At 41.2% G+C, this 12,515-nt stretch overlaps 1 protein-coding gene across 8 annotated transcripts in view; it reads right to left on the bottom strand.

The window, feature by feature from the left end:
* GK (glycerol kinase) overlaps nt 1–12,515 on the bottom strand; it is a 105,928-nt gene that overhangs the window by 18,120 nt on the left and 75,293 nt on the right. For 4 of the 8 annotated variants that reach the window (XR_013223933.1, XM_077296681.1, XM_077296682.1 and 1 more), the window contains exons 9-17: nt 11,498–11,515; nt 10,663–10,698; nt 9,499–9,566; nt 2,539–2,581; nt 2,320–2,400; nt 2,157–2,235; nt 1,948–2,044; nt 1,420–1,504; nt 411–531 (exon numbers count right to left, since the gene is read on the bottom strand). Coding sequence is in view for 5 of the 8 variants with exons in the window: in XM_077296681.1 (XP_077152796.1) it covers nt 411–531; nt 1,420–1,504; nt 1,948–2,044; nt 2,157–2,235; nt 2,320–2,400; nt 2,539–2,581; nt 9,499–9,566; nt 10,663–10,698; nt 11,498–11,515 (628 nt within the window). In the remaining 3 variants the exon portion in view is untranslated. The remainder of the gene's footprint in view (nt 1–410; nt 532–1,419; nt 1,505–1,947; nt 2,045–2,156; nt 2,236–2,319; nt 2,401–2,538; nt 2,582–9,498; nt 9,567–10,662; nt 10,699–11,497; nt 11,516–12,515) is intronic. The other 4 variants (XR_013223935.1, XR_013223934.1, XM_077296683.1 and 1 more) reach the window with 1 other exon arrangement.

Here is a 12,515-nt window from a genome sequence, read left to right as displayed (position 1 = left end):
AATTAATATACCGTAATTATAGATACACATAGTACTGTTCAGAAGTTTTACTTGGCTGTAGAAAAAATGCTACAATGTAAGAATTATTATTATTATTTATTATTATAGCGCCATTTATTCCATGGCGCTTTACATGTGAGAATGCTTTCAAATATAGAAGTCTTAACTTATCTTTAATCAATTAAAAAAATGCAAAGAGAACGAACTATACCAGTGAAAAGTAAATTAAACCACTCGGACATTGAGGTGTGGACACAGTTAAACTCAATTGCGATGCTTGCACTTTAAATTCTAACCTGACAATACTTTGTGGCTGCTGCTCAGTCACACTGATTAACAATGTAATGGAACAAGATGGCAATAAGCATAGGATGGATATGTCTACAGAGCACAGACACTGAACTGCTCACCCACTGGGATGCATAGGATATCAGCCTGTAACTGCATGAGGATCTTATTGTTTGTCATGCCCCCATCAACTTGCAGCTGGCTCAGAGGAATTCCACAGTCTTGGTTCATTGCATCTAGAATCTGGTGAGAAAAACTAAGATTAGTGACGTGGAGACACCAGCATCTGTCCCCTCACAGATCCCCTACCAGAGCTGAAATAAACCCTCCTGTCTGAAACAATCAGATTTATATTAGAAATACATCTGCAGCTTATGCTCAACGCTCAGTATCCAGTAAAATCCACTTGGGAAATACAATGTCCTACCTTCCAACGACAACTATGAAAATACAGGGCTGCGGTCAATGATCTACAATTCTAAAAGAATCCTCCAACACACTGCCAGGTATCCTTGTCTATAATGTCATGTTTTAGGTGTCCTTGTAATTAAAACACCAGGTAGTGTAACTAAAACCAACACAAATCATTGTTTAATATGGGATGATTTTATAGGGGTTCTCAGTGGGAAGCCATAAAAAGAATAAAAGGTGGTTTTCTCATCCTTGGAACCACTCAGCTCCTGCTCTGATGGTCTCTATCGGACCAGAGGCGACATCCTGACCAATGGCTGGAGAGGTCAGGTCATTGGTGGTCATGATATCAATACTTACACCTGTAGGAGCGGATTAAGTAGAGAGCAAAGTCTACTTTTTATTTTTTTAGCACCATGGATAAAATATAGACAAGACTACAGTCTAAAGTATATGACCATATATAAGCTGTTCATGCACATCAGAAAATTGGTCACTGCTTCTAATCTGTAACAACTAACTAATATGTAAGATGGTCTTCCAATTCAACAGGTCTGGTCCCTGCCACAGGTGATATGTGGGGTCTAGCAGAGATGGATGTATAATCTCGGCTCTATGGGTTATACACTGAATTATCGACAAAGAAAAAACTACCCAAAATACTATGTATGAACCTAACGAAAACTGAGAACATGGAACAGCAACAATGTCACAACGTACCTCTCTGGTCTGGAAACAGACGGCTTCAAGCGCAGCAAATGCAATGTGGTTTTTATTTGTAAACTGAGTCAGACCACAGATTATTCTGGAATATCAAACAAGAGAAAATAGTCAGAATGTATGCGCGGACTTCTATAATTAGGAAAAGTGATACCTAAAAGGATCAATTAAAGGAACTAAATAAGGAACCTCGGGTGCTTCAGAGCCATATTCAAAGCGTTTTAATAACTCCTAGTTAGTATGACTGAGGTGCTCCAAAAAGTTTTTCCTCTTACCCATGACAGATTGATCGCATAGGTCAGCAATTATTCACTAGTTGATGGGGGTCTGACCACTAGTACCCCCACTAAGCACGATCTTAGTCAGGTTAGAACGTTTGTGGTCTATCTTAATTGAAATACATGAATGAATTACAAATATATTTATATTGTTATGTTTATATTTTTTAATGGTGCCATTTATTTACATGTTTTTCTTGTATAGAGCAATGAGTGACAATATGTATGCATTCATTACACACTGCCATACCCTCTGGCACTGGGCTCCCAATATGGTGCATAAAGGCCTGAAAATGCCGGAACAAAGTAGCAGCCATAAGATGTTCCAGCTTCAGCAGCAAGTTTTTCTGGAAAAATAAAACAAACACACACACAAAAAACAACAAAAACCAAGAGAGTCAATATGAATCCACTGTAAGCAAGGCAGTGGTGCTAAAGTGAGGCATAGAAGATACATACCTACTTCTTCAGTTGTTTTAACAATGCCAAGGTTATCTCGTAACCAGCGCACAACTGCTCCCGCAATTGCAACTGACCCCTAAATTATAAAAGGGATAGAGCAAGTCTTATAAAAAGGTCAAAAAGGTTTACAAAGAAGATATAAAAAGCCAAAAAATCTTACTTCAAGTGCATAGCAGGCAGGTTTATCCCTTCCAAGCTGGTAAGCCACTGTGGTCAGCAGCCCATGATCTGATACAACAGGCTGCAAGATAAAAAGCAAGACAACTACAGGAAGACAGGGCGCGATACTGTGCAGAAACACAAGATATCACTAAACAAAATAGGTCATTTAGAATACAGAATGTGGAAACTGAATCTTAGATTTTTCACAATTGCTTACCTTTGGGCCAGTATTACACAACAAGAAACAACCAGTACCATACCTGAAAAAATTAATAGCAAATTATTATTAGCAAACATATCAAAAGTTGTCAGATGCAATACTGTCATATAACTATTCACCATTCATCGCATGCCCTACTAAAGTTAGGTCTATGGTTTACAGATCTCTAAAAGAGTTGTATGGATTGCCAGAGCTGATGTAACATTTCGCATCTATCCTGTGGGACTACCATGAAGGGGGCTCATGCTTAAAGGGGGAACCTATGAACAGATTCACGTTTCCCAAATCATGGGCAGTATGAATTCAATTAAGTAATTGCAGCCAAGCTTGGTTTCCTGTGAAACACTGCAGCGTTTCAGATAAATCCTACCATGAATACCTGAAAACTCTCAACTGATTAGTCCAAGATGGGTGTTGGTGGCTTATCTCAGATACATAGGTTAAAAAAAGACCTAGGTCCATCAAGTTCAACCTTTCTCCACCAATAATATATTTTGTTACTAATTTAACTATAACTCACAATGTTATGTGTATTTTAGAAATCATCCAGCCCTTTGATTGATAGACACAAACTTCCATCACAAGTACAGATGATAATTAGACAGTTCCGTCACACACTTATAATGTAGATAAATGACAGTTTTGCTTCCTATCGGCATATTTATGGACACTTGGGTACTTTAGTCGAATATAGAGGTGATCATCATCACACTTTCCCCCAGCAGGCAAAGACGGTACAGGCTATAGTTGTACTTCATAGTTAGAATGGCACAGAGGAGACAAAAGCATGGTGGAAAGGGAAATGTATGTAAGTGTCTGATGTGAAGCAGACAGGTAGTAGAAGTGAGTACAATATATAGTAAATAAATGCAAACTGTAAGAGACATAAAAGTGCAGAAATGGAAAAAATAAATGCTGGTGTGCCTCTTTAAATAAGAGCATGTGTGTTGCTAGGATTATAAAAATCTAAATTCAGAAACCACATTTCTGTGGACATTTTTGAACTTTACAAATATTTGTAAAAATAATTTCTCATTTAAAAACTAAATGTAAGCTGCAATCTTCAACCCTTAATTCATTATCAGACCTTGAAGTTCAGTTCGTAAGCCCTTTTTTATGTGGATGAGAACCCAAACATGCTGAATGCTGCTGCCTCCGCTAGCTCTTAAAAGCAGCAGAACAGCCATCTGTGTGAAGGAGGTGAACAAACAACACCAACAACTAGGTAGGACATTTAAAGAGGTTGTCCACAACTTGGCCAGCCCCTTCTTAACCAACATGTTTGTAGCAGTAAAATAACACAATCACCTCCAAAGCTGGTGCCGTTCCAGCGCTGTCTGCACTGGCTCGTCCGGCTTGTGTGAGATTGTTATGTCATGTGAGCTGTGCACCAAATCAGCGCTGATCTCTCTCCACCATTGAAGGATTCAAACATCATGAGGAAGTCAGAGCCGCAGATGGCCGTTCACTTCCTCTTGATGTGACATAATGAGCCCCGAAAAAGCAAGTACCGACACCGGAGAAGAGTACAAGAGTTATCTTGCTGGTACAAACAGGTACATCGAGAAGGGGTGGTCTGAGTAGTGAACAACCCCTTCAAGGCTATTTAGACAGTTATCTAATTTTGCATTTAGGAAGTAAATTAAAGTAAACTTAAAAAAAAAAACACATTGAGCCAAAAGGTGTTCATAGCCTTCCATCTCGTAAGACCAAAGCTTTTTTTTTTTTTTTTTTTATTCACCGTGACATTACAACTTTTTGATTAAGGTTTTATTTTTTCATCAATGTAATGATATGAGAGCTTGATTTTTTTTTCCAGCAGGAGTTGTATTTTTTATTGCCACCGAGTTGGATTTGGTAACTCAGAGGTCTCCAATGCTTCTGACCTTGAGAGCCACATTCAGCTCTGAGAGAGGGTCGGAAGCCACATCCAGCCTTGAGAGAGGGTCGCGAGCCACATTCAGCTCCCGCCTCCCTCACAATAGTGGCAACCAGGGCCGGACTGGCCATCGGGCAGTTCTGGCAAATGCCAGAAGGGCCGGTGGCAGTAGTGGGCCGCTCGAGTGTGCCGCTGTCGGCACACTCTCCCCGCTGTCGGCGCACTCCCGGCCCCGCATTCAACTATACCGGCGTCATAGACGCCGGTACAGTTGAATGCAATGATGGAGGACAGAGCGTCTGCTGACGCTTCCTCTCCCATCATTCCCCGCTCTGCCTGCCGCTGACACTGCGGGTGCGCGATGACGTCACATCATCGCGCACCTGCTGTGTGACCGGGCGGGCAGACTGCGACTGCTGAGACCAGAGCCAGAGCAGCGCGGGGCAGGAGGAAAGGCGAGTAGTGTTTTGTTTTTTTTTTATCAATGAGTGATGACTGGATTGTGGAGCTATTGGGGGAAGGGGGGGGGGCTGTGCTGCATTCCATTCTATGGGCCTCTGCTGCATTATATTCTATGGCTGGCTGCATTCCATTCTATGGGCCTCTGCTGCATTATATTCTATGGCTGGCTGCATTCCATTCTATGGGCCTCTGCTGCATTATATTCTATGGGGCTGGCTGCATTCCATTCTATGGGCCTCTGCTGCATTATATTCTATGGGGCTGGCTGCATTCCATTCTATGGGCCTCTGCTGCATTATATTCTATGGGGCTGGCTGCATTCCATTCTATGGGCCTCTGCTGCATTACATTCTATGGGGCTGGCTGCATTCCATTCTATGGGCCTCTGCTGCATTACATTCTATGGGGCTGGCTGCATTCCATTCTATGGGCCTCTGCTGCATTATATTCTATGGGGCTGGCTGCATTCCATTCTATGGGCCTCTGCTGCATTATATTCTATGGGGCTGGCTGCATTCCATTCTATGGGCCTCTGCTGCATTATATTCTATGGGGCTGGCTGCATTCCATTCTATGGGCCTCTGCTGCATTACATTCTATGGGGCTGGCTGCATTCCATTCTATGGGCCTCTGCTGCATTACATTCTATGGGGCTGGCTGCATTCCATTCTATGGGCCTCTGCTGCATTATATTCTATGGGGCTGGCTGCATTCCATTCTATGGGCCTCTGCTGCATTATATTCTATGGGGCTGGCTGCATTCCATTCTATGGGCCTCTGCTGCATTATATTCTATGGGGCTGGCTGCATTCCATTCTATGGGCCTCTGCTGCATTATATTCTATGGCTGGCTGCATTCCATTCTATGGGCCTCTGCTGCATTATATTCTATGGGGCTGGCTGCATTCCATTCTATGGGCCTCTGCTGCATTATATTCTATGGGGCTGGCTGCATTCCATTCTATGGGCCTCTGCTGCATTACATTCTATGGGGCTGGCTGCATTCCATTCTATGGGCCTCTGCTGCATTACATTCTATGGGGCTGGCTGCATTCCATTCTATGGGCCTCTGCTGCATTATATTCTATGGGGCTGGCTGCATTCCATTCTATGGGGCTGTGCTGCATTATATTGTATGGTGGCTGGCTGCATTACATTCTATGGTGGCTGGCTGCATTACATTCTATGGGGGCTGTGCTGCATTACATTCTATGGGGGCTGTGCTGCATTACATTCTATGGGGGCTGTGCTGCATTACATTCTATGGGGGCTGTGCTGTATTATAGTCTATGGGGGCTGGCTGTATTACATTCTATGGGGGCTGTGCTGTATTACATTCTATGGGGCTGTGCAGCATTACATTCTATGGGACTGTGCTGTATTATAGTCTATGGGGGCTGGCTGCATTACATTCTATGGGGGCTGTGCTGCATTACATTCTATGGGGGCTGTGCTGCATTACATTCTATGGGGGCTGTGCTGCATTACATTCTATGGGGGCTGTGCAGCATTACATTCTATGGGGCTGTGCTGTATTATAGTCTATGGGGGCTGTGCTGTATTACATTCTATGGGGGCTGTGCTGTATTACATTCTATGGGGGCTGAGCTGTATTATAGTCTATAGGGGCTGTGCTGTATTATAGTCTATGGGGCTGTGCTGTATTATAGTCTATGGGGGCTGGCTGTGTTACAGTCTATGGGGGCTGAGCTGTAATGCTGGATACAGCTGTAATTATATGTTATATAGTCGTGTTACACTCCCCTCACTTCTAGTAGCCTACAAGTGTACAAAGATATTATACAGTCACCATGCGACAAGTGGGCCTGCGTGACTTCAAATGCCAGGGCTGAATTTTAGTCCCAGTCCGGCCCTGGTGACAACCAAAGCCCCCATTACAGGCATAATGGTTAACCAAAGCTTTTCAACAAAAATCACACCAAAGCAGTATACTAAGATCCAGGGGTTCCCACAATACCCCCATTCAGTATTCTCCTATAAAGCACTCCCAAGACACCACTGTCACATCCAGCTTCAGTCTCCTCTGACAGGTGGTATCATCTTGTCTCCAGCGTACCATACTTAAATCATCTCAAAACCCCCAAGACCAGTATATGTGCGTCCAGACCTGCTCTTCTGTGCAGGGCTGCTCAAAAAATTCACCATTTTCAGATTTGCTCTTCATACCTGATAGCTGCGGTGTGTCACACGGATTTATGTCTTTTTACATCAACTAACCACAACTAAGGAACTTGCCCATCAGACCATGTGGGGTTATCAAACAGAGACCCTAATCACAGGACAATAAAAACAATCCTTATCTAAGAATTGGCCCAATATTTATGGACGTAACTGTTTATCACCCATGGTAATTCTGCTTCATGTCACCTGGCTTATCCATGGTTTTTTCCCCTTTTTTTTTTTTTTTCTATACTATGTTGTGCATAAATATGTGATTCTTCAGAATTTGTTTTAGTCTTTGCCTGATGAAGAGACGTATGTAGTCTCGAAAGCTTGCAATTTGTTACCATCTTTTCAGTTAGCCATTAAAAGGTATCAACCACTGAGGACTCTCAATTCTAAATATTTTTCTACCTGATAGCTAGAACTGGAGCTAATTCACCAAGCTGACAGACAGCCGCGAGCCACAATTCATTGGACCGCGAGCCACATGTGGCTCCCGAGCTACAGGTTGGGGACCCCTGGTGTAACTTATTGATTAATTTGTGGGTGGGGGGTGCTCCAATTGCACAATTCTTTTCTGCATGAAAAACTTTGCATTATGCACCACTGAACATTAATAATTTTAATAAAACCAATTATGCACATGGGTTTAGAGGTTTATTTTTTTTACATTTCTACTACTTTGCCAATTAAAAATACATGTTTTTTGTTGTAACATCCTTAGAGGTGTAAGGTTTTTTTTTTGTTTGTTTGTTTTTTTTAGTTTTTGGGTACATATAACAATGTGATCTATATATTTGGTCGCTTTGGAAACGGGCTGAACAAAGACTGCCCTTATGCCATTGAAGTTTCAATGTACGCTGATTTATGCGAGTTACATAATGTAATCAATTACTACTTCAAGTTGCTATTTATGTGGCTATATCGGTTGCATTTCTTTTATGCTCCACTAGGGGAGGTGACCACCTTCGTACAAAGATGACCGGTCTGGGAGTTCTTCTTAAGCCTCTGGTCAGTATCACAACCCACAATCTAAATACTTGGCTAAAAGGGTTAAACAGCTGTGCTAAAAGTTTTTACAAGCAAGTAGAGATTTGGGTGGTGGGGAATTGAAATACGAAGTGTAATAGAAAGTTCAATTCCCATAAACAATAAAACGGCATTAACTTTACAGCAGCAAGCTTGAATCAGGTATTTCTTCTCTACATGCAGAGGCTTTACATATAATATTACATATAATATTACAAATTTGCATTCCAAAAATAAAATAGAAATAGAAGTTCTCCACAGGGATTAAACCATTATTTCCCTTTCACTGTGCTAAATTTCATTTTTGTGATACTGTAGGTATAAGTTGTCCTATAACAACACAAGTATTGAAACGTCAAATTCGCATAAACCGTCAAATTACTGTCTGAAATGTAGGTGGCTGAGACCATACTCATGAACGCATGCCAAGATGTGTAGGCAAGCTCTGCCATCTGCTGGCAATAAGTGGAATTCTAACTCTAGTACTCAAAGACATTCTCAGAGCTGATCTACTGACTGCAACATTAAAGATCATGAAAATTACTCAAAAATCACAAAAATAAGGCCTAGGTCTCTTCTTGTTTAAAGTGTTTCAGTAATCTACTCCAAGTAATAGGTCATCAAAACTGGTTAATCTGGAGGCAGGCACTGAAAAGTGGTCTACTTGCTCTTTGGTGCCTGCCTCAAACAGACAGATACTGCAGAAAATAATATCCAACAGAACACAAAGTTTTTCTGTCTGCTTCATTGAAAGAGGTTGTCCACTACTTTTTCCATTGATGACCTATCCTTTGAATAAGTCATCAATGTCTGATCGATCGGGGTTCGACACCCGGCACCCATCCAGATCAGCGTCAGCCAGGAATTATCGGAGGGTCTCAATCTTCTGATCGTGTATGCCGCCGAGTACTACACATCCGCTTCCTATTAATTTGGGAGGCAGATGTGCAGTACCAAGCATTGGCCACTTCCAGAAGACAAAGACGGACAGCTCTGCAAGTGATTGCTTCCGACCGACACTGATAGCGGCTGATCGGTGCGGGTGCCGGATATCTGCTGATCAAAGTTTGATGACCTCTCCTGAGGAGAGGCCATCAATGAAAAAGTAGTGGACAACCTCTTTTAAAAAGGTAATTTGTCCTCTCTGCGGATATGCCCGAACCGCATTTTTCAAGGCTTCAGACAGAAGCTCAGACAGAGCCACTGACAGCTGAGCCGCTAAGAGTCATTAATAGCATATTGCAGTATTAGTCACCCACCTTTACATGGACATTGGTGCATATGTAGTGTTTCCCAGTTACCCATTACCAGCTAAGCGCAGGGGGTCAGATTTTACATTTATCCACCCAATCAGCAATTTGTACTGTACTTAGGAATACATCACTGTTATACCCGTCACTTACGTATTTTTTGCTTGTCCATCTTGAAAACACATCTGTCCAACTAATGCAGCCGACTGGTCACCCAAACACTGCGCCGAAAAGGAAAGGTTTATTTGTAATGTTTTTAATGTTCCAGCTATTGTTATATCCTTTATAACTAGAACTAGAGAAGCCCGTACAAAACACATTAAACCCAGAAAATGCCATGGTCTCACGCTTAGGCCACTTTTGACCAAAGGCTTCCTCGAGAGTCTGTTCCCGAGTATGTGCACCGAATTAGGTACAGTAATTCCATCATCCATTCCACATCTATTCTATATAGAAAATGCCGCAACTTCAGGTAACAGCAGCTGATAGTGGTCAGTCTGACAAGTTATCTAATAAAAAAATAAATAACTATATAAAACAAGCAATGCTAAACTTACAAGAGAGAACCCTTATCTGTCCTGGAGACCCTCTGCAACTTATCCCACAAGTAGGGAGAGATGTCAGTCTGGTGATGGCTGACCTCCTCCATTTCTAGCTCCTGTTTAAACTATGCTGTGGCTTTTCAGAGTAAAGCATACATACCCAAAATTAAGGAATCTGTCCACGATCCATGCTGTCCGTCATTTGGGCAACAAGAATAATCTGACAGGATCCTATTAAATCTTACAACTTTTAAGAAACACAATCATTTTCCAAAGAATCACAGGGTCCAACCACTAGTACAAAAGGTCCTTACAACTGAACATACATCTAAGGCTCTGCTCACATGTCTAATAGTTATTTCCTGTTTTGGGATAATAAAAGTGAAAATATAGATGTTCCAGTACAGGATCCCCACTGGAACAATACATTGAGTTGTAAAATGTCTCTAGTCTTCCTACTTTCCAGCTTCTATCCATTTTTTTTTTAGCTGGATCAGAAAATTGTCTCTACAAATATTTTGTTCAGCCAAAAAAAACAAAACAAAAAAAAACAAAGCAAAAGGATAGTTTATTTTTTTTTTAATCAAAGTCTGTGGGAAACAAATCCTAATGAATGGTTTTACTTTTGCATCCCTTTATAACTAATCCAGTTATTTTTATTTTATTTAAAAAAAAATTAAACACCGGATCCCTCACAAATGGATGACAACTGGACATGTGAACCGAGCCTTGTAGATTTATGTAGAGCATATACCGTATGTATAGGTGAGCTTACCCCGGATATTGGCACTCCAGTCAAAGCTCCAGACTTCTGCAAATACAATGCAAATTAAAGGTTAAGGTAAAGAGTATGGAGTGCAGAAGGTGCATTTCTGGCTTACACGGCCATAGTTCAGCTTTGTGATCAGCGCCACTATCCTGTGAACAGCATTCGAGCATAAAGTAGCAAAATAAAAGTATTGCAGCCAACAGCAAAAGACAAATGAGAATACCGTGCCCTTGTATGTGAAAAAATAAATGTGACAAAACAAAATTGCGGTGGGCTAAAATAAATAACTATACACATTTCCAGTTATCTAGTAGAGGGCACTGTTTGGGTACCCATGACTGTTCCCAGAATAGAATATTGAACAGATCTTTTAAATGCTTTTTATTGATGGGATTTTAACTTTTACCCAATATTACAACTTTGCCGCCCTGCAAATTATTATAGAGCAGCAAACAGGCCATCGCACAATAGCTAACCAATTCTGCATGGCTGCTGCTACTGGGACAGAATTGTAATTTCTGACCACATGACGAATCATCAGATGGCTTCTGCTTGGAAGGTTAGCTACTCCAAAATCATGCATTAAAGAATTGTAGTTTATGCAATTATCTACAATTTCAACCCTAAAGTATCTACTAAAGCATGCCATGGCTTACAATGGTAAAAGAAAAAAAACAGAAAATAACGAATAAACTGTAGATAATTCATAAAGCCCATGCAAACTCATTTTTACAAAAGAACACATGTACTGAACATGTAAAACTCTGTTTAACTGGAAATTGCGCGATTTGTGCTTGAAGTACTTGTGACATGACTGGTGGTGAACTAAGCCTTTACTCACCAGGCTAGGACAGATTCTCTATGGTAGGCAGAAAACAAGAGCATAGACACAGTTCACAACAAAAGTATAGTATGCTTTCTCCAACAATAGTTCCCGTCAGAACACTTTATACTGAACATACCATAATTTGTGTTGATGCTATATGGCAGATTTAACTTTGCTGAGCATATCCTGTCATTCTTATTGCAAAGACTCTATAGAGTTTAAGCAAATATTGTTCTATTCAGGGTAAAGTCTGCACACCCAGTGAATTCAAGTGTTGGACCATGCCATGTCCGAGTGTAGAACTAATCTTACACCAAAGCTTTATACTGTAGGTAAGGCTTTGGCATCTGAGTTCTGATAGTGAAATTACCTTTAATACATCTAAATTATCTTCCAATTTACCACAGATACAAGCTCATCTTTTCTCGCCAACTGCCTCTACCGTTTACCTGTCCCTGCACTGAATGCCCATTTAGTTTAGTGCTTAATTTATTACCCTCACCACAAATCTCTCCAAAGTGATGCATCACCCAATACACATGCTCTACCATCTAAGAAGTATCTTCCTTCATAATCAAAAGCTATCTCCCATCTCCAGGACTTTTCTCATGCTGCACCAGTTTTCTGGAATGCGCTGCCTTGGACAATCATGAATTCACTCATCCATTTTCACGGTCCAAGTATGGGCCATGATGCACATACCGGATGCAGGTCTGTTGACCTAAACTGGACAGGTTCATATATGCTTTTGAGGCTATTAAATTGGGATCAGGAAACCTGCAGCTGGACTAAACACAGATGCGTGAAAATGGCATGAATAGCAAAGATCACTGTTTTAAGCAAGCCCTAAAAATACAATCTTAAGCAGGTCTAGGCCTAACACATCCACAAATTTAACTCCTTCCTCTCTTCTGTATTATTCCCCAGAACCCGATCCCTTCATTCATCACTATTACCCCCTTACACTTCATAGCTGTACATGCACACTTACTGCCTGGCTTGCTTGAATTGGTATTCGCCAATTATGTAGGGT

The sequence above is a fragment of the Ranitomeya variabilis genome, chromosome 3 (assembly GCF_051348905.1).
Source record: "Ranitomeya variabilis isolate aRanVar5 chromosome 3, aRanVar5.hap1, whole genome shotgun sequence".
In the NCBI taxonomy this organism is placed as follows: Eukaryota; Metazoa; Chordata; class Amphibia; order Anura; family Dendrobatidae; genus Ranitomeya; species Ranitomeya variabilis.
Note: the sequence above shows the minus strand (reverse complement) of the source record. Positions and strands in the feature narration are given on the sequence as shown.